At 60.4% G+C, this 20932-nt stretch overlaps 1 protein-coding gene across 1 annotated transcript in view; it reads right to left on the bottom strand.

Annotated features, from left to right (window-relative positions):
* The window catches only part of TSPOAP1 (TSPO associated protein 1), a 32340-nt gene extending 18249 nt beyond the window's left edge, over positions 1-14091 (bottom strand). The window contains exons 1-14 of the mRNA XM_044456093.1: positions 14008-14091; positions 13806-13913; positions 12335-12463; positions 9422-9598; positions 8423-8671; positions 7489-7578; positions 6258-6341; positions 5781-5870; positions 5150-5272; positions 3917-4021; positions 3433-3487; positions 3119-3340; positions 1471-1712; positions 490-599 (exon numbers count right to left, since the gene is read on the bottom strand). Coding sequence (XP_044312028.1) covers positions 490-599; positions 1471-1712; positions 3119-3340; positions 3433-3487; positions 3917-4021; positions 5150-5272; positions 5781-5870; positions 6258-6341; positions 7489-7578; positions 8423-8671; positions 9422-9598; positions 12335-12463; positions 13806-13913; positions 14008-14091 — 1868 coding nt within the window. The remainder of the gene's footprint in view (positions 1-489; positions 600-1470; positions 1713-3118; positions 3341-3432; positions 3488-3916; positions 4022-5149; positions 5273-5780; positions 5871-6257; positions 6342-7488; positions 7579-8422; positions 8672-9421; positions 9599-12334; positions 12464-13805; positions 13914-14007) is intronic.
* Positions 14092-20932: the final 6841 nt, after the last annotated feature.

The following is a 20932-nucleotide window of genomic DNA, read 5'->3' as shown; positions in this document are numbered from 1 at the left end:
CAGCCCAGAGGACATGCGCATCGCCAGGGCGCCCGGCAGGTTCCTTGGCGAGAGCGGCGCCTCCTTCACACATGCAGAATCACTGCACAGCCTTCGGGTTAGGAGCACGAGAGCGTGAGCCTGCCCAAAGAGTCGCGAGAGCAAGGCAGCACTTTGCGCGCATCCCTGCAGCAGGAGAGGGCAGTGTGTCCGTTGCCCGTGCTGCATTTCAGGGTAGGCAGTCCGTCCAGCAGGAGGCCACAAAGCTGGGAGGGAGCCAGCGCCCCGGCTGCCTTGGGGAAGCAGGTCAGGCCTCGTGGCCGGGCACAGCGGCTCTGCGAGGTCACGGGCTAGTTCGACCTGAGCCTTGGGTGGGTATTCTGCACAAGAAACGGGACCCACCCAGCTCTGGGGAGCAACTCAGTCCTGCCTGGAAAGGGGGCATCCCCCTGAGACTGCCCAAAAGGGGAGGGAGACCAGGCCCCCAGCTTACAGCCACGGCGACCCCACCTGTATCGCGCCAGGAAGACGCGGAGCTTCATCGGGCTGTGGATCGTGGTCTCTGGAGCCAGCGAGACACTGTCGACCTCCAGTTCCTCCACCTCACTGGCCGTGTCCACCTGGGGAGTGGCAGAACATGAGGAGCGGCGGGGGGGGCCGCCCAGGATGGCTCTGCCAGCCACTCCGGCACCTGCCCGCCTGCCACCCTGCAGGGATGGTGCAGAGGGGGGCTGGGGAAGGGCCTTCCCGAGCGGGGCCCCTGACAAGTTCCAGGGAGACCACGGGGGCTCTTCTAAGCCACCATGGACCAGCCCTGGGAAAGCTCTCGCTCCGTTAACCTGTGTGACCCCAGCTGAGGTGCGCATTACAAACAAGCACCTCCACTGGAAGCGCGAGATCACGGCCCTTGCTGCCGAGAGGAGAAGCCGGGAGAAGGCTCTTTTCTTCACGTCCCACCTTAACGGAACATGCTGGGAGCAAAGGGCCTGCCCAGTCAGCTCTTAGCTCCCGATGCCGCCAATAAAAGGTGACCTCCTCAGCCAGTGTGGACCCACCCGAACTAGCCAGCACTTGGCAATTCTACTGACTAAAGTTAGCACCTCCGTTAGCAGGATGGGGCACCCCAGTGCGCACAAGCAGGTGCAGGCATCTCCCTGCGGTGCCTTCAAGGGAGGACCCGGGGCAGAAGGGCTGCGGGGTGCGTGCAGGCAAAACGAGGCGCGTCTCAGCCGGAAGGGGCAGCTCGGAGGCCCAGTTGCGCTGCGCACTTTGCCCTGCTGTTGACCATGCCTGAAATCAATTGCTTTCATTCACACTTTTTAAATAAGAGACCGGCTCCCTTGATGGGGAGGATGCACTCTGCTCATGCTCTGTGCACTGTGCCCTTAACACAGGGGGACAAAGCCCTCTGCACATCCTTACAAGCAGTATGCCTAAGACGGGCTTTTCAAAATGAGCAGCTGGCAACTTGCTCCCAAGCCCAGGACTCACCTCAGGAGTGGAGCAAGATTTGGGGCTGTTCTGGGGGGAGTCGGACCGCGAGGAGCTGGACTGGGACTCTGGCTTCTTGGCTGCCTTCTTGGATGCAAGCGGAGGGACACCTGTGCCTGGACTTCTGGCCACGGCGGGCAACCCTGGACCGGCCAGCAGAGGCGTCGCTTGGGAGAACCCCCCCGCCTCATCATCCCGCACCTTCCTGTTGCGCTGCAGAGACTCAGGGACGTCTTCTGGACCTGAAAGCAAGCCGTGTGCATTAAGCGGAGGAACACGGAGCGGGCAGGGCAGGTGACCACGGAGCGATGTGCCCTCTGGCTATTCGCACAGGCGGCAGGATTTCGACTTCCGTTTCTCTGGGGGGAAATCTTTCAAAGCTAGTAAATGTTTGTGCTTCAGAGACAATGGAATCGTTGAAATCCCTCCTGTGCCAAGGTACAGGAGGACTCCCCACTTTCGGACGGAGGCTGCCTCTCAGGTCCCTGCAGAAGAACATGAGCATCTGCCTTATACCTGCTCCCCTCAGCTCAGTAGAGTCAGAACGAACGGGTAGCCTTTCCAGGGCATCGGACAAGGGTCTTCCTGAGCCCTACTCAGATGTGAGCTGGCACCGTTGGCGGGTGCTCTGTGCTGGAGTTCTTTCCCCTAGAAATAAACTAAGATTCCAGTCCTCATGGTTCTGTTCACAGGGGCTGTGCTCCCTTTCCCCCGCCCCCGCTTCCCTGAAGGTGCTGGCAGATCTTGGAGGACAGCTGGCACGGATCTCTCGGTGTCCACCGTGCAAGTGTTCAGCAGGGGGGCTCCAAGCTGCAGCTCTGAGGTCAGACCTCTGGCTCCGACCTCAGAGCTGGGAACCCCAATTATCCAAGTCAGGAGCCCGCAGGATCGCTCCCTCGCTCAAGTTTTATTTATGATTGTCAGTTGTGCCGAGTGACACCTTTCTTAGCAGAAAGTTATGTTATGTTCCATCGCCAAGTTGTGCCCTACTCTTTGTGACCCCACGGGCCACAGCCTGCCAGGCCCTAACCCTAAAAGTTTCAACCTAACCCTAACCCTGCAGTTCACCCAGATCCATGTTCTCTGCATCAGAGACGCCATCTAGCCATCTCATCTCATCTCATCCTCTGCCGTCCCCTCCTCCTTTTCCCTCCAATCGTTCCCAGCGTCAGGGTCTTCTCCAATGAGCCCTTCCTTCCACAGGAGGTGACTGAGGCCCCACTGGTGTGGGTGCTCAAGGACAGGCTGGACGTCCACATGGTGGGCGTGTCGTGAGCAGAGCCGGCTGGAGCTGTGGGTCAGACTGGATGGCCCGGGAGACCCCTTCCGCCTCGCTCTGTTTCTGTATTTCTCATTAGGTGGCCAAAGTGTCAGAGCTTCAGCTTCAGGATCTGTCCTTCCAGAGAACAGTCAGGGTTGATTTCCTTTAGGACTGACTGATTTGATCTCCTTGCAGTCCAAGGGACTCGCAGGAGTCTTAGCAGAAAGGCAGGTACAAATCATCAGCTGATCAATTGAGGGTGAGAAGGGGTGACTGGAAAAAGCCAGAAGGCAAGTTTCCTCTTCTCCTCTTTCTTCTGAATCGTTCAGCTGAGCCCAAGGCAAGCAAGAGGGACGCACTCGGGAAGGACTCCCGCTGCATAGCTACCTTCCTCCTTCGAGCCGTCCGGCAGCGGTGGGCCTGACGGGCAGGCCGTGAAGGCAGCCCCCGAGGTCTCCAGGGATGGAGGTGGAGAGAGGAGCAGGAGATCCGTCTTCCCAGCATGCAGGCGAAACCACCGGAGCTCCTGGGAGAGGCAGCTGAACTGCTCCGCGTGGCTTCGGCACTGATCCTCGAGCTCCCTCACCCGGGCCTGTTGAGCGCCAGATGGCAAGAAGAGCAGAGTCCCAGCTGGTTACTTGGGGAGATGCGGACACCCAACTTTTCTCCAGGCTGGTGTTGTGGAGCTTCCAGTCCTCCTCTTACCTCCAAGAGTTGGACGGCTCCTTCGTGTGAGCTCCTTGCTTCCTCCTGGGCCTGGGACCAAGAGGAAAGAAACGGGTTGGGGGGCCAAGCTTCTTTCTGGGGAGCACCAGTGCCTCCGTGAGCACGGGAACACGGCACGGCGAGGTGGAACGTAGGCCAGGGCATGGGTGCGATCAGAGTCGGAAGGGACCGTGGAGACCGCTTCGCCCCCTGCTCCGAGGAATGTGTCTAGAAGGCAATTCCCGCAGGAAGGACTGGAAGTCCGTTCCACAAAAGCAAAACCCCCTGCTGCTTTCCAGGACGCTCAGGCAGTTGCGCGACGGTGGAGCTGCCCCAGCGACTCTGCGCCAACATGCCCACCCCTCCTGCTGCCTCCTGGAGCCAGGAGGCTGTTCCGGCTGCGAGCCCCCACGGCCGAGGGGCACGCATGAGTGGCCCGACCCAGGAGGAGGATGGGTTCCCCACGGTGGGATCCTGCACCTGCCGGAGCCGGTGCACCTCGTCGCGCTTCTCCCGCAGGGCCTCCAGGGCCTCCTCGTGCTCGCGCTCCAGCTGCCGGCTGCGCTCCGCCACTTCTCTCGTGCGCTGCAAGGGAAGGGATGGTGGGACTGGGGAAGGGGCCCCGGGCAGAGATGAGGGAAGGCGGATGGGGGCAGCCGCGACGGAGGGGTGAAGACGGCGCCTGCTCTGGAGCGAGTGAAGAGGAAGAGCTGGGTCTGTGGGGCCCAGAGCCAGAGCCCCAAGTGCCCCCGGATGGGCATGGACACCGGCTTTCTTGTAGCTTGTCAGCAGTGAAAATTGTGTCAAGGGTGATCACTGCTGGGGGGTGGGGGGGAGGACCGAACCACCTCCTCCCATAAGCTGGACTCCCTCTTCCTGCCACGCCACATGGCAAGCAAGTTTACAGGCGGTGAGGAGACCTCTACTTGTGCAAGCAAAAGGTGTTTTTTTCCTTAACTGCATGAAGTGGGACAATTTTCCTCTAAGAGGAAAGGAGAAAGAAGTGAGTTGGTGGAGGGAGAAGTTGGGAAATGGCTGGCGAGATGGCTTTGCCCCTGGGAAATTAAAGTTTCCATATATAGGCAATCCATGGGTAATGAACATCTGAGTTATGAGCAACCCATACTTATGAACAAATTGCCATTAAAGCCTATTAATTCCAAAAATAATTGCAGAAAATTGTCATTACCATGAAGAGAGGGGAGGCGAAAGGAGAGTGAAGAAGGAAGCAAATGGGGCGGGGGGGAAGACTGCTGAAGTATCACCACAGAGGAAGGAAAAGGACGGGGAGAAAGCGAGGCCTTCCTCCCTGGTCCATCTGGGGAAGGAAACCTCGCCCGCATTTCCTTGCTACAAAGAGGAGGTGCTAATGAGCTTGGGTGGAGACGGGACTAGAGATATTTGCAGTTTTTCCAGTTTCATGGGGATCCTGTGCCCCAATCCTCACAAATGTGGAGGACCGGCTATATGTGATCTGATTTGCACACAAATTTGACGTTAAGATGTATTTCTGTGTTCATGGGAATGCGGCTCGTGACCTGGGAACTGCCCAGAGACTTATGGAAATGGCACCCAGGTCTGTGTTCTGCGGAGCTGGGCTCCAAGCGCCAGGAAATGCCGCACGGTGCTGCCGCCACCCCTGCGGTCCCGGCCCCCCGCCAGCAAAGTGGGGGCCCAGCGAAGGAGCCGTGGGGAGCCGCCTTCCCAGCGCACCTCCAGCACCTGCCCGAGGCTCTCCAGCCTGCTCTGCAGCTCCCGGGCTTCCTGCCGAGCCAAGTCGCGTTCCTCGGTCACCACGGCCACCTGCCGCCTCAGGTCAGCGTTTTCTGATTCCACCTGTGAGAAGAGAGGCTCGCTGGGCTCTCTCTCCGCGCTTCCGCCGAGGCCCCTTCCACGCGGCACCCTGCCGCTCGGCGCCGCAAAGCGGCCACGCACCTCCCTCGGCTGGAGCGCTGCACTGCTCCACTGGGTGGCTTCGGGGGGGCTGGGGGGGCTGGCGCCTGCACTGGGAGCAGGGAGCAGGGGCAGGGCTCATGGGCTCAGGGAAGCACCCGAAACGTGTTCCACCTTGTGCCCACGGAGCGCTCTGCACACATTTGGGAACAATACGTGGAGGGGTGGGGGGGCGCGAAGCGCTTGGAAGCAACAAGGAATTGTGAGCGCGGCCCGGCTGCGACGCTGCGCCCGCGGCCACCCACGCCTTCGGCCGAACCTGAGGCCATGTCAGCCCCTCTCGGTGGAGAACGTGGGCTGGCTGCTGTACCAAAGCTGCAGTCCCGCAGGGCTGCTCCCAGCCGCTCGCTCTCGGCTGGCGGTGGGGAAAGGACCCGGCCGGGCCGCTTACCTTTTCTGTCCATCGCACTTGCCCGTGCAACAGGCTGTTCTCCTCAGACAGCCGGAAATTGTTGTTCTGCACGTCCTGCAGTCGGATTTCCTACACGGGGAGAAAGCAACAGGAGGGTTCTGGGGAACACGGAGAGATCTCTCTCCCCCGCCAGAGTCCCAGTGCCCCTTACAAGGGGACAGAGATGATGCTGCAGATACATCAGGCAGGAACGTTTAAAGAAACACACAACCAGACCCGAAACGCGCAGTTCCGGAAGGCAAGAAGGATCGTGTCTTTTCATGTTAAAAGTGACTGGCTACCCTGAGAGAAGTGGCAAGGGACAAAATGATTGGGCTCCCGGAAGACAGACAGAAATCTCCTGCTCAGATTTAGAGAAGCCGGCCTCCTGCACGGCCTCTGGCAAATGGAGGCAGCGCATGTGTGGGAACCCCAGGGAGCGTGGCCAACGGCAGAGGAAGGAGGCGGGACACTCACGAGCTCAGCGTATTTCTTGTGCTTTTTCCTGACTTCGTGCTCAAGGTTTTCACACTGCTTCCTCTTCTTTCGCAGCTCAGATTCCTAGCAGGAAGAAAAGAAGCGAAGGCAATCCAAGGGCAGGGCCAGGCCTCGGCGGTGCCCCCACAGGTCACTGGCCAGTGGCAGAGCAGACGCATTCAGGCTGGCCGGCGCCCCAACATGTCCCTTCTCAGAGGTTCCCCAGCATCCGTTCCTGGTCCACAAAGCCAGCAAAAGCTCTCAGCGCAACCCAGCAGCAGCGCCAATGCCAGCGCGGCTTCATTTCGCCAGTCCGGGCAGGTTCCGCCTTCCCTCTACGGAACCCGCGGCGGCAGAGGCGACCCTCCCACCCCATGTGTGGGGGCGAGGCTGAGAGTCCTAGACTGGCCCAGTGCCACCTGGGAGGCTTCATGGGCGAGCCGCGATTCGGACCTGGGTCTCCTAGGTCCCGGTCCAGCCTTCTCACCGGGGCGATGCCCTGTCTCCTGGCCAAGCCAGGAAGCTCGCACAAGCCCCACTTCCGCGCGATCCCCCAACACCTCGGGGAGGCAGGGGAGCCTAAGAGCCAAGGGTCGGCCCAAGAGCATCCAGGGAGCTTGGCGGCTGAGTGGAGACGGGGGGATCTCCCACGACCCTGCCCACGCTCCACCCACTACGCCACACTGCCTCTGCACATCATGGCTCCCATGTCCTTTGCACTGTTCTTTTTACTAAAATGTCAGCTCCTTGGGTTTTGCCTTTCAAACAGCATCCTCCAGGCAGCGAGGGAGAACACTGCCAAATGCACTGCCAGAAAGCAGTGCTGCAGACTGTCAGCACACGACGGGTACCAAGTGGCACGGGGGGGCTTGTCTTCGGAATTGGGCCTGTCCTTACAGGGCTGCCTCTTGGCCGCAGAACCTGCCTGGCAGAGCTGGCAGCCCCAGAACTGGCCCAGGTGGAGGACGCGGAGGGAGCCGTCCGCCCGGCTTTCCCTGGGCCGGATCCCTCCAGCTGGGCTAGGCTGCGAGCCCCATAGTTTTCCAATGCACAGTCCAGCCTATAGGGAGGGCACCAGAGGGCGATCGGAGAGATGTTCACACCGCTGGGTGGAGCGCCCGCCCTGAGGGGCCGGCCAGCCGGGGTGGCCCATGGAGCGGGCTCCGTGCTTGTCCCGAAGCTGCAGCAGGACATTCGTTTTCAGAAAAGGGGGCAAAGAAAGGGCACTCACCAGCTGCTGGATCTGCTGCTTAATCTCGGGGGAGATGGCAACCCCTTCCTTTGGGGACTGTGGGCTTCCCGGGGCCACTGCCAGGCCGGTCTGCAGAAGAGTCAAATCTCAGCCACACTCCGGGGGAGAAGCCAAGCGATATCAGCCCTGAGCACGCACGCTTGTGCACACGCGGACGGAAGAAAGTCCTGCAGGCCTACGCTGCCCCAAGCAGCATGGAGCGGTAGCATTTTTATCTGACTAAACTTGCACAGGATTGTGCCCCAAAGTGGTGCAAAGCCTGCCCTCTGCTCAGGACTTCTGTTCAAACCACATGGAAGTCAGCAGGTTGCTACCCCTGCGAACTGACAGCACCCAGAGCATTATGGGAGGCCGCCGAGGAGGGCAGCTGCCGGGCCGAGCCCTCTGCTGCACCGTCCGGCCGCACGGGGCCCGCAGGTGGCCTCCCGGGCTAGAAAAACAGCGGTCACCCCACCTGCCCCGGTCCCTGCTTGGAAAGGCGCACGGGGCTCCCGCAAGCGAAGTCGGTGGCATTTCGCAAGTGGGGCCTGCCGCTTGTTCGGGGGCAGGACCCCCCGGCCAGCCGGGGCGAGAGGCGTGCTGCGCCAGGGTGGCTCCGAGGCCCTGCCAGGACTGGCGAGGCCGGGGAGGCCCCCGGGTGCAGCCACGCCGGTGGCGCGTCATCGGATGGACCCTGCGACGGGCAGCCCGCCAGCTTTCCTCTTAAACCGCCTTCCTGCTCCGCGTGAATTGAGCCCTGGCCCCTGCCCCGGCCCCTGCATGCACCTGGGCACCTCTGGGAAAACTGGTGTGCGGCCGTGGATTTGGACAAAGGGATTTTCTCTCCACGGAGACAAGATGCCCAATTCCCCGAGAAAGCCCCAAGCAGCTTTGCGGACAAGTGAACGGAAGCTCTTGAGCCAAGCTTAGTTACCTTGCCGGCGGCCTCCGTTGCTGAAGGCAGCTCGTCCCGCTGCTGTGGCGCAAAGCCGTTCGAACAAATGAAGGCGGCTCGTGTGGGCGGCCCCGATCCCGCTGCCAGAGCCACGGCAGCATCTCCCAGGCCTGGGCTGCGGGACGCCTTGGCCTCTTTCAGTGCAATCTGCCTCTGGAGGCGCAGCACCTCTTTCTGAGACTCGCGGAGCAGCTGGCGGAAGTCCTGGAGAGGCGGGTGAGGACCTCCCTGAGAAGGCGCAGAAAGCAACATCAGGCCGGACGCGGAGCCTCCCCTGCGGTGGACCAGCTCGCCTGACTAGCCGGACGGCTGCAGGATCAGTCCCTGCCACCAGTCACACAGCTTCGTTTAAAAACCGCTCAGCAACTGTGCCCTTCTAAGAGGGTGCTTGCTCTCTGAACTTCATACCGGTATCAAAATAATTTTAAAATAAAACCAACTGTGCCGATGAATGTGGAACATCTCCTCATGGCTGAGATGCCTTTTTGAATCCATTTGCCTGACCCGGCCTCCACCAAGCTGGGCCGCCACCCAGCCAAAAGGAACTCTCCCCTGCCTCATGGAAAAGCTGCATTCTGTGGCAGCCGAAGATCTTTCTCTGCCACAGAAGGCAGCTGCCTGGCTCCGTGGCAGGCATGTCATGAGTGGAGCCAGCCGGAGCCGGGGGTCAGACTAGATGGCCCAGCAGCCCCTTCTGGCTCGCTCTATTTCTGAGTGCTGGTGCTCACCAAGAGAGAAGGTGGCACATTTCTCTCTCAGTTGTGCCACCCCACAGAGCAGGTGAGCCGGGATCCGATGTAACCCTCATCAGGCAAGCGCCTGTGTGGTATATGGAGTCTGGACACGTGGAGAGCTTGCCTATGCAGGCACCCCTTTGCCTGGACGCTCTCCCCCCACAGAGATTCTGGCTTGGTACAGCTGTAGCCCACTGGGGGTGGCTCAGGGCCGGGCCAGGCCAACCTGGGGGACAGCAATCACCTTTCCAGATGAGATTTTTGCCTGGAGCTCTTGGCACTCCTGCTGCAAAGCGCTGATCTGCTTGTCCTTCGCCAGCAGCAGGCTGGCTCGCTCACGCAGGTCCGTGGCCTGCTGGCGGGCGAGCGCCTTCCTGCAGAGGCCGGTGCAGGAGCCCTTCACAGCGACTGGTGCATTTACCTGCTTGGGAGACAGAAGAGTCCCAATTTCGGGCTGTTTTGCAGAAGGGCAGGGTGGCAGAAACGAGCCTAGAAAGCTCCTCCTTGCCAAGTCGCCCTTTTCCGGCTGCAGGGTCTACACGGATTGCCTGCAGCTCTGCAGGGCCTCAGGCTAGAATTTTCCCAGCCCTGCCCAGCGATGCTCCAACTCAGGCCCTTCTCTAGTCCTCCTCATTGTGAGGACTGGAATCTTGCTTTACTTTTAGGAAAAGGGACTTAATTCAGTACCAGAGCTCTTGGACAGTATGGGAGTCCAGCGTAGGATCTCTGGTGTTGAATTAAGTCCCTTTCAACACCAGTAAAAGTAAAGCAAGATTCCAGTCCTCACAGTTATGAATTAAAGACTGGTTGAAATAGGAGTATCCAAAGCAGGCTTATCCTGATTTAGATGCTTGGTCCATCTGCCCCAGGAGCCCTCCGGAGTTTCAGGCAGGGATCCTTCCCAGTCAGGCTTGGAGAGGCTGCCATGGATTGAATCTGAGAGCTTTTGCATGCAAAGCAAGGGCTCCACCACTGAATTACATTTCTTCCCCTAAAACTAAAGTAAGATTCTAGTCCTCGTGGTGGTGAATTGAAGACTGATTGAAATAGAGATCTGCCTTTACACTGTGTCCTGGGTCCATCTAGACCAGTAATGTTGACCTTGACTGGCAGTTCTTCAACATAGCAGGGAGGAGTTTCCTAGCCCTACCTAGAGATGCTGGAAATCTGAGAGCCGAGCAGGGACTACACCACTGAGCTGTTGGCCTTCTAGAACTAAAGTAAGATTCTAGTCCTCTTGGTTCTGAATCAAGGACCATGGACCTTCTGTATGGAAAGCAAAGGCTCTGCCAGTGCTCTAGACCTTTCCATACAGAAGGGAGGTGACACATCCACACGTGGAGGCATTTGAGTTTGGCTCCATTTCTAGATGTTGTGCAATTCACACATGGAAACTGTTTAATGAAAGGCTAAGAAACTAGGGAACTCCTCCCTTCTTCCTTTTCTCTTTTCCTCTGGTTCTAAATCTTTCTGTCATACAAGATCCCTCCAAGTAGGCCGCACTGAGAAAAAGCCAGTGAGTTTAGGGTTCTGAAATTCCAGCTGCTGAGATTAAAAAAAAAAAAAATCTTTGCAGTTGAAGAAAGCTTGTTTTTTTGGCAAGTCAATGTCAGGATTATCCAAGCTCAGAGGAACCCCCCCACCCCCTGCCAACCCATTCCCGACTGTCAAGAACTGAGCAGGTCCTTTCTGGGGCAGGCAGTTGTGCCCGGTCTTTGGTTTAGAAGCAGTAATGGGTTACACCTGAGGGTACTTCGGGAACTGGCGGGGGCTCTCTCGCACCTGCTGGCCTCCATTTTTGAGGCCTCGTGGAGAACAGGTGAGGTTCCAGAGGACTGGAGAGTGGTGACAGTGGTCCCAATGTTCAAAAAGCGTAGTAGAAAGGACATGGGGAATTACAGACCCGTTAGCCTTATGTCCATTGTAGGAAAAACAATGGAAAGGCTCATAATAGAGAGAGATCTAGCGATGCTAGATAGGGAAGGGAGGCTGGCAGCCACACAACACGGCTTCCGCAAAAACAGGTCCTGCCAGACGAACCTTGTGGGATTCTATGACAAGGTTTCGAGATGGCTAGATGGAGGGGATGCAGTGGATGTGGTATGCCTGGATTTCAGCAAGGCCTTTGACAAAGTGCCCCATGATATCCTGGTGGAGAAACTGAGGAGTTTCGGGATACACCAAAGCACTGTCCGGTGGATTAGGGCACGGTTGACTGACCGAAAGCAGAGGGTAACCATTAGCGGAGAATCGTTGGGATGGCGGCCAGTAACAAGCGGGGTCCCCCAGGGCTTTGTCCTGGGGCCGATCCTGCTCAATCTTTTCATCAATGACATGGAAGGAGGGGTGAACAGTCTGCTGATCAAATTCGCAGATGATACTAAAATGGGGGCAGTGGCCACAACTGAGGAGCAGGTACTCCGGATCCAAAAGGAGCTGGACAAACTATGGAAGTGGGCAGGAGGCAACAGGACGGCGTTCAATGCGGATAAGTGCAAGGTCTGGCACTTATCTTGGGCTGCTGGTTGATTACAGGCTGAACATGATTCAGCAGGTCAAGAGGGCAAACACTACCCTTGGATGCATAGCCAGAACAGGAGGTGGCTGAGGCCCCATCGGTGCGGGTGTTCAAGGAGAGGCTGGTCATGCACATGGTGGGCATGTCATGAGCGGAGCCGGGTGGAGCCAGGGGTCAGACTAGATGGCCTGGGAGGCCCCTTCTGACTCGCTCTGTTTCTATGTTTCTATGAATGATCTAATCTAATTCTATGAGTGACCTAAGCAGGGGAAAATTACTGTCTAGAAGAGACTGGTGGGAAGGAGGTCAGAATAGTGACTCGCATTCCAAAGCACCTGTGGAGCAGAGCTCTCTGGTCTCCAGCCTGATGCAGGAATGAGCAGCCCCAATGGAGACCCCATGGAAAGGGAAGGACCAGCGCAATCACGGGTTGCCCCAGGAGGCCCAGGAGGCAGCTCCCCACCTTGGTGGAGCCGTGGCACCCACGGCCCCCTTTGGCGATGGCTTCCTTTGCTTGATGTGGCCCAAATAGCTTGGGCACATTGGAGCCCCCCCCCCAGCGCCCCACACTGTCCCCAGCAGGGGAGTGAGCCAGGGCATGCCGGCTGTGGGGCGGGAGAGCCGGGGCAGGGCACGTACCACCTTGAGGTTGGCCTCTTGCAGCTTCTGCGCCCGCTCCTCCAGGCGCTTTGCGATGACGGCAAGCTCAGCGTTTTTCCTCTTGAGCTGCCTCACCTTCTCCTGGGTCTCCGGGAAGCAGCTCTTGCGCTGAGGAGGGAAAGAGGGCAGAGAGAACTTTGGGTGCCTTTGAGCACAAACGGCCCTCGGATGTCGCGGCTCCGCAGCCGAGCTCTCCCATCCTCCTCCACCAACGACATACGCACAATGGACACGCTCGGTCCATGTTCGGTTGAGGATCTTTCGCAGCGGCCTGCCTTCCAAGGGACATGAAAGCGACACTGCAGACAGCAAGGCTGTGGGGGGGGGGGCCCTCCTGCCTGAGCCAGGCCCGGCTTTCTTTCCGGTCCTGATTCAAAGGGCTGATGGGGAACGATACAGCACGACCTGCAAAGGTGCCGTGAGGGAATGCTGGCCGCGCCTCGGGAGATCTGGATTCCAGACTCCACTTGGCCATGAAACTCCCTGGGAGGCTTTGGAACAGTCACTGATCCGCAGTCTCTCCTACCTCGCAGGGTTGTTGTGAGGATAAAATGAAGATGAGCAGGAAGATTATGTAGGCTGCCCTAGGTCCCTTACAGAAAAAAACAAGATCAGATCAGATCAGATCAGATCAGATGTTTTGCCTTGCCATTCCCATCAGCCCCAGCCAGCAAAATCAATGTTGATGCTTGATGGGAGCTTTAGGACAAACATCTGGAGTGCCTGCCCTTCTCCAGTTCCAGCTTCTTCTCCGGCTTGGAGGATAGAGATGTGGAAGAGCGCTTTTCTGGGGCTCGCCCCCTGACTCCATCCTCCCCAGAGAAGCTCACCTGGCACCCACATCAATATCTCCTGGGTGCCAAGCTAAGCCTGGGGGTTTAGGGGTGGGAAGGTGCAGCCGGGGATCCCTGGAAAGCCGCATGCCCCCTCATCCTGGGCCAACGGCCGGGCGGCCCAGCCTGGCCCAGGGAGGGCTCCCTGCACATGGGCAAGGCACTGATGCTTGGGGACCCTGGACGGTGTGGGCGGAGGGGGAGAAGGCCCTGGGCTCGGGGCGCCAACAGGTGGGGCGAGTTCCCTGAAGGCAGCGGGTGAGGGCTGCCCTCCCCCTCTCCCTCAGAGAGGCTTGTGCCAGGGAGCGTCTGGCTGCTCAGCCCCACGGGGAGCGCTTCCTTCGGCCTTTCGAGGGTCGAGGGGGCTCCCATCAAGCACCTCCGGGGGAGCAGCCGAGCCGCTGCATTTCTCCAGCGCCGAGCCAGGACGGCCTTGCTGGCTGGCCAGCTCTGCACTGCAGCTCCTCCAGCCGTTCCCTGATGGGGTTGCACAAGGTTTCTGGGTGACACGGCCTCCCAGGTGCTGCCGGCGCCTCCTTCCACAGTCCCAGGTGGCTCGGCCAGCAGGCAGGCAGGGAGGGAGCCCAGCCCCACCTTCGCGCGGGTGGGGGCCTTACCAGAAAGCTGTTCTCCTTCCTCAGGCCAGCACAGCGTGCCTGCAGCACCTCCAGCGCCGTCAGGAGCACCTGGTTCTGCTGCAGGCGGCAGCAGGCGCTCGCCCTGCCCTGGGATGGGAAGGGAAGAGAGGAAGAGAAAGAGGAGGAAGCTTCTTGCTTGCACAGTTGCCTCGGCCCCTCCCCTCCCCACTAAATCCCCAACCTGCATGGCCTCCCCCTCATTGGGCCTCCAGTGATGCTGCTGCTCCCCCTTGTCCTCGGAGGCATAAAACTGGGACACCAGCATCAAAGGCTACTGCAGACTTACAAGCTGAGGCAAACATTTAAAAGCAAACCTCTTGATCAGACTTGGAGCAGTTTAGAGATTGAAACACCCGAGCCCAAATGCCTGCAGTCCGGGGCATTCCAAGCGGGGGCGACGCCTGGGCCTCCCCAACCAGCTGCCAGAAAGACGGGGTCTTCCTATTTGGAGTGTGGAGGTGAATTTTGGACAGGCATTCAGGCCCCCTGGCAACACGGCTAAATTTATAGGCTTATCGAAGAGGCTCCCAGATGACAATTATGTGACAAGCCGCCTGGCACAGGCTTGTGGCAGGTTTCTCCTAATCCAGGGGAAATGGGGGTGGATTCCTGGCCCATGAGCACCACACAGAAGGACAGGGACGCCCATTCCTTCAGGTGAGGGGCAGCCAGGTAATGTCAGACGGTGCCCCTTCAGGCGGCCGGGCATCTCCCTCTGCAGCCACCCTTTCCCTCCCACTGCTCCCACACCCCTTGCCAGCCCAGATTATCGGGGAGGGTTTGCTGGAATAAAGAAACCCAAGGACATGCAGCTTTGCATTTCAAACTCACTCAAATGGCAGCACTGCCATGACAACCGGAATGAAGCGATGCCCTCTCCCAGGGGCTGTTCGCAGGGCTCCGGGGCAGTTGGCCCCCTTTTCATCCCCAGGCATGGCCCCGGGAGCACCTGGCCCGCGTGGCAGCGGCCCGTGACCAACCGGCAGAGGCCCGGCACAGAAGGGGCCTCTCCCCGGCATTGGAAGAGCAGCCCTGATGCAGCCTGCACTGGTCCAGGAAGCACGGCTGCCGCCTTTTCCGAGATGTCTCTCCGGATTCTTCTAAGTGAGCAAGAGACGGACTTCCCACAAAATGACAGGCCCTGAAACATTTCCCCACACCCAAGGTCAAATCTCACCCACGGAGCGCTAATTGGCCCGGGCGTCAGTGACAGGATGGAGCATTTGATGCTGGGAAGCGGAGAGACGGGGGCGCCTCTCCCACGAGGAAGATGAGTGCGCTTGACACATCCAGGCCACAGATCTGGTGCAAAGCACTGGAGTGAGGAGGGTGCGGCCGCTTTGAAACGGGGACAGCCTCCTCGGCAGGCAGGGAAGGCCGATCGGAGCTGCTCCGGGGAGGCGGGGGCCCAAGGCAAGGCTGCCGCTCGGGCTGCCAGTGCCCGGTGTGGACGCAGGACAAATCACAGCCCTTGGCGCTTCGCTCTCTGGAACTCCCCAGACTGAACCAAGATAGGGCAGGGGTGCCAGCCCACCCAGGCCTCCCGGGATGGTCCCAGGGCCAGATTCTCCAGAGAGGTCCCCAGGGGTCGCATTCCAGTGCTGAGTGGGGAGCAGACGGATGGGAACAGGGTCAACATTCCAGAGAGAGCAAGCCCCTCTAGCTTAAAGCTCCTCTTGCCCAGTCACCCCTCCTTAGGGGGGCATTTCAGCCACTTCCAATGGGAAAGAACTGTGAAAGCCACAGAAAGTAGACAGGGCCACTTGGGAATGCCAGCGACCGGGCCTCGTCCACGGGCTCGCCGACTTGCCATGCGGGGGGGGGGGGGGCGTATTAGCCATGACTGGTAGCCCATGTTTATACACTGAAACCTGCCTTTGCCAGCCAAAGTCACATCAGCACCTCAAAGGAGGCTTGGCAGCCGCATGAGAGTCCTGCTCTGCCGATTTGAATGATGGGGCTGATGCCAAGCATACAATTCACTCTCTCTTTTTAACGTTTTCAGCACTGGAAAGGGTTGGAAACACCAGGATAGTGGAGGAGCCCGTGATACCCAGCCAAAGACGCTCCTGGCCGGTGTTCTGGCTACCCTGGCGCCCACTGAAAGCTCCAAGCGAGACAGAGACGCGCTCGCTCGCTCCCACCGAAGCCACTGACACCAGGGTGGCACAGAGCTGCCCGAGTCATATCCAGGGAGGGCCACCCCCTCCACGAATGTCCCACTCCCATTTTAAAGCCACCTAAAATGGTGGCCATCGCTTCATCTGCAGCAGGGAGTTCCACCAGTTAACTCTGACCTGTTTCTGCAACCAGACAAGCTAGCAGAAATCAGAATGATGGCTGCTGAACAACAGCAAAGAATTTCTCCCCCCTGCGCTTCCTCTCCGTCACCCAGCAGTCACCAAACAGTGACACAGATTCATTGATTAAACCGCCTGAACTGTAAGACCAATTGCTAATTTATATGCTCTGTTTTGCTCATCCTTTCAAAGAGCCAGGGCCGCACACGTACCCAGACTGGCAGCTGTGCCTAAACCAGCCCATGCCTGGGAAGAGCCGGCTGGGCGGCCCGGGTGTCTTACTCGAGGCACGCACCCGGCGATGGAGTTTGCTTCCTCGCTTGGGGCCGTTCTGGGCTGGGCAGTGGGAAGGTGGCACGGCTCTGGGCGTGATTTGAAATGGTACCGCCTAGAGTCTCACTAGAGGCGCTGAACTTGAATTCAGCAGGAGGGCCAAGGGGGAAGCGTCTGCATGGAGAAGGCACTCACCGTGCTCTGCAGAAGCCTTCTCCAAGCTGGCCCCCTGCATGTGTTGGACCGCAATTCCCAGAATCCCCAGGCAGGAAGCACAGGACTGCGGGTGGGGAGAGGCCAGTTCAGCCAACAGCAGGTTCCAGCTGGGCCAAAAGGCCTTCAGGAATCAAGTCGCAGAAACCCTTCCCTCTGTGGCCTGCCCCTCACCCACTTTGGGGCCCTCCAACTGTTGGCTATGGCTGATGGGAGTTGCAGTCCAAACATCTGAAGGGCACCGGGCAGGAAGGCTGTTCCCAAGGCAGTGCAAAACCCGGATGTGACCAATGCAGCGATTCCTGCAGGCGGGAAGGGGCGGGCTGGACGAGCAGCGCGAGCAGCCAGCTGTACCCGCTGCACCTCCTGGCCAGTTCTCTGGGGCTGCAGACCTGAAGAGGCACCCACCCTGCCGGCACAATCCCGCAACCTTCCTCAGTTCGGCAGGGCTTGTGAAGCACAAGTTAGAGATGCACAGGCATGCGGCCTGTCTCACCTCCACTCTGCACGGTGGGAGCTGAGTCCGACCTGCCTAGGAGTGCTTCTCCGCGGAAGCCGGCTAGACGTTCCCAGACAAACGCGGACACTTGTCCAGATGCCCAGTGCAAGGACAGAAACGCCCGGAGATTTCCCTCTGGCACGCCATTGCTCCCGTGGGAAGTTGCCACAGCTGGGTGGGCCAGGTTGCGCCTTCTCTGGGAAAGCATCCCAGAGGATCAGTGGCTCCGGAAAAATAAAACCTGGATGCTTCCAGTGTCTGAAACTCCCTCTTCTCCCATGGGTGAGACAAGGCTGCTCCTCCCTGTTTGACTCCCTTATTTATTGAATTTCTATGCTGCTCATAGAAACTGCCCTCTGGGCAGTAAGAGGGCATCATTCGAGGCATGCCTGGGCAGAAAGAATCCTCCAAGTCACACTCTCTGCTGGCTGGCATTGTGGGCTGGCCTCTTTCTGAACATGTATAGGATTGCACCCTTAATCCATAATTCCAACCAGAAACCATTCACTGCAGGAAAGACAGCTGCAGCCTCAGAAATTACGGTTCCTAATTCCCTTTGAATGAAGAGCCACTTGGGAGAATTTCTTAAAAAGTGGAGGCGGCGAGGGCAGGGAGGGAGAGAAAAACTGGAATAAACCAGCAAGAACAGGGTATCTGCTGCTTCCTTCTTTCAGCAGGTTCCGACCAAAACGGCCCCATTCGAGTTCAGGTGTCAGGTGCCTCGTTCAGGCGTCCCTCGAGCCCCATCGCCCCCAGCCAAGGGCTCTGCTGCCGGGGCGGCTGGGCTTGGCATCCCAAGTGTCTGGACGGTGCCGTGCCAGGGCAGGCTGGGGAACAAGCAGCTCCTCGGGGGAGAGCGTGGCCAGGCGAACCGGTGGGAAGGTGGCGGGCGCCGGGGCGAGCAGCGCTCCCTCGGGCAGATGCGCCACTCGGAAATCACGACGGCCCTGGGGCGCAGGGCGGCGCTCCCGGCGTCGCGGGGCAGCTCGCCGTGGTGCCACGCTTGGCTGCTCGGAGCTGTCCGTGCCGCCGAAGTCGCCTGGCGCTGGGGCTCAGCACCACGGGCAGCTCCTTCCGCCTGACAGCCGCGGGGCCGCGGGCCCCACTGACACTGTCACCAGCCTCCACTGGGCCCCGGCAGAGAGCCCCGAAACCGGGGGCGAAACTGAAGGCCCCGCAGGACACCTCGAGGATGCGTGAGAGACATGGGCGGGGGGGCACCCGCCCGGGGAGCACCCGCCCTCCCCGGCCTGCGTGCGAGCTGCCTCCACGGGGACCGGGGGCTCTGGTTTGGGAGCGCGTCTGCTGCGGGAAGGCCATTCACGGGGCTGGGAGAACCGACGCCCTCCAGGAGGGCCGGACAGGCCGGCTGAGGACGGGGCGGGCGGCGGGCGGCTGCTCCCGCCTCGGGGCCAGCAGCAGCTTGCTCGAGCCAGGCCGGCGGCACCGGGGCTGCCTCGGGTGGCCTCGGGCCTCTCGCCTCCACGCAAGCTCCGCGAGCAGGGAGCCGTCCGCCCCGGGGAAGCGCACCGGCCCTGCCCGCTCGGTGACGCAGGGGAGCCCACGCAATTCCTCGCAGCCCCGCCGCGCGCATGGCTCCCGGCCCCGGGAACGGCGAGCTGCGGTGCTGCAAACAGGGGCTCGCCCAGCGCGCCGATGCCTGTGGCCGGCTGTCCGGGCCTGCCCAGGAGCGGGTGCTCGCCGCAACGGCCGCAATCCCCCTCACAGAAGGGGTGCTCCTGGGGGGCGCAGCTCGGCCTGCGTGGGGAGGGCCCGGCGATGGGCTCGGTCCAGGAAGCCGCCGCTGCGAGGGGGCCCTCCCTGCCTGGACCTCCGGGAGCCGCGGCCCAAGGAGCACGGGGAAGCTCACCGGGCGGGCGAGAGCGCTGCCGGCCGCTTGCCACACGCCCGCGGAAAGGGGACCGACTGGCCGCGGGGCGCCCCACTTGCAAGAAAGCAGCTCTGACCTGCAGCTCGGAGGCTGCCCTCCACCCCCAGCACCCCACCCCGCTTCTTGAGCACCCACCTGAGGCCCTGCTGTGCAGCGGTTCAGGGTGCGAGCTGCGAGCCGGGCGGGTCCAGTTTAGATCTCGTATTCACTGGCTGGCCCAAAACACTCGCTTCACCCGGAAGCCTCCACAGAATCGCCACCACCAGCATTGGCCAGTGCAGTGCAGTGGCTGAACTGGGTGTTGACCTGGGACTTCAGAGCATCAGAACACAAGAAGAGCCCGGCTGGATCAGGCCAAGGCCCGTCCAGCCCAGCGCTCCGTACAGACGGGGTCACTCCAGCAGGGGCGATGTGAGCCCCCTGCTGCCCAAGCACCGCAGCAACTGGGGTGGAGAGATCTGGGTTTCTCTGGGTGACACTGAGCCAGTCACTGACTCTCAGCCTGACCTACCTCACCAGGCTGTTGTGAGGAGCAGAGGGGAAAGATTATGTAAGTCTCCTTGGGTTCCTTGCAGGACAAATGGGTGATAGCAAGATAATCCATAATACTGGCCTACCAAACAGGGTTGTTGAAAAGAATGCTGAGAGAATGAAAGCAGTTCTGCAAATCTGACAGGGGAACTTGCCAACTGCGACAGACCCACAGACAGGTCAGAAATTTGGGGCATGCTGGACGCTGGCTGTAGGGAGTGGCGGGAGAGAGAGAGAAGCCTCACTGTGCCAGTCCCAGACCTCCTCCTCGGCTCCCCCTGGACCACAGCCGGAGTGGCACACACGGGCGGTTCCCGGCGGCCATGGACCCCGGTGCTCCGAAGGCTCTCAGCCGCTGGGCACAGGGCGCGCGCGGCTGGACTGGGCCGGGGCACGAGGCATCTAGGCCAGCAGTCACTTCTCATCACAGCCGCCCTCCCGGGAGGCCATCTTATGCCTCGCATTCAGCTGTGCCTCTTTTAGCCATCCTGGCTGGAAGGTGCGGCAGCTGGACCCTCCTTCCCGACTCCCTCGCCCACAAGGGAAGGGACTCCCCTCCACAAATACACCACCCTGCTGGACTGGGACCCCCGAGTGGGGCTCCAGCGCATGGGAAGGGCACCGCAGCTCCAGCACAATGCGTGTGTGTGTGCTTGGGGGGCAGGGATCCCTGCCCCCTCAAGGCCTGCCAGCCGGGTGGCTCGCCCCATCTTTTCTGGCAGCCACAGGTTTGCAAGACTCTGGGTTATGGCAGGGATCTGGATTCAGGCATGCCAATAATGGCTTTGCTTCGCCTTTTCTTCATATGTTTCAAGAAAGAAAAACAGATTTTGCAATTGGCAGCGCAGACAAGTAAAAGCCAAAGCGATATCTGCAAAGTGAAGCCATGTTAGCAAGAACCCCAAAGAGCCTTTTGGCTCAGAGGAAAGATACAGCCAGCCCGGCCCCAGTTTCCAGCTTCCACCCGAAGGCGCAGCCTCTTGCCCGCGAAGGAAACAGGCGTTAGACCAGGCTGCCCTTGGTCAGGGGGGCTCCGGGGCACGCCTGGCCCTCTCCTCTGGTCCAAGAGCAGGCCGCCGCACCCCCGCCGGCTCGGCACTCCGGGGGGCGGCGAGGTTCGGCGCGTCACCGCGATGAGGGTCCCCAGCCGCCGCAACACGCGCCGAGCGGCCGCCCGGATCGGCGGGGAGCCGCTGCCCCTCGCCCGCTCCTTACCTGCGAGGAGGCGCCCGCCTGGGAGGGGCCGAGCGCGTCTGCCCCGTGCGGCGCGGGGCTGTGGGGCTCCGGCGCCGGGGAGCGCGCGGCTCTCGCCTGGGGAGGGGGCGCCTCCGCCCGGCCCGGCGCGGCGTCCGGGGCTTGCGCGCGGGGCTGCGCCGCCCTGCGCGCCGTCTCCGCGCGG

The sequence above is a fragment of the Varanus komodoensis genome, unplaced genomic scaffold (genome assembly GCF_004798865.1).
Source record: "Varanus komodoensis strain SLA01 unplaced genomic scaffold, ASM479886v1 scaffold81, whole genome shotgun sequence".
Taxonomy (NCBI): domain Eukaryota; kingdom Metazoa; phylum Chordata; class Lepidosauria; order Squamata; family Varanidae; genus Varanus; species Varanus komodoensis.
This window is presented reverse-complemented; position numbering and strand designations above follow the sequence as displayed.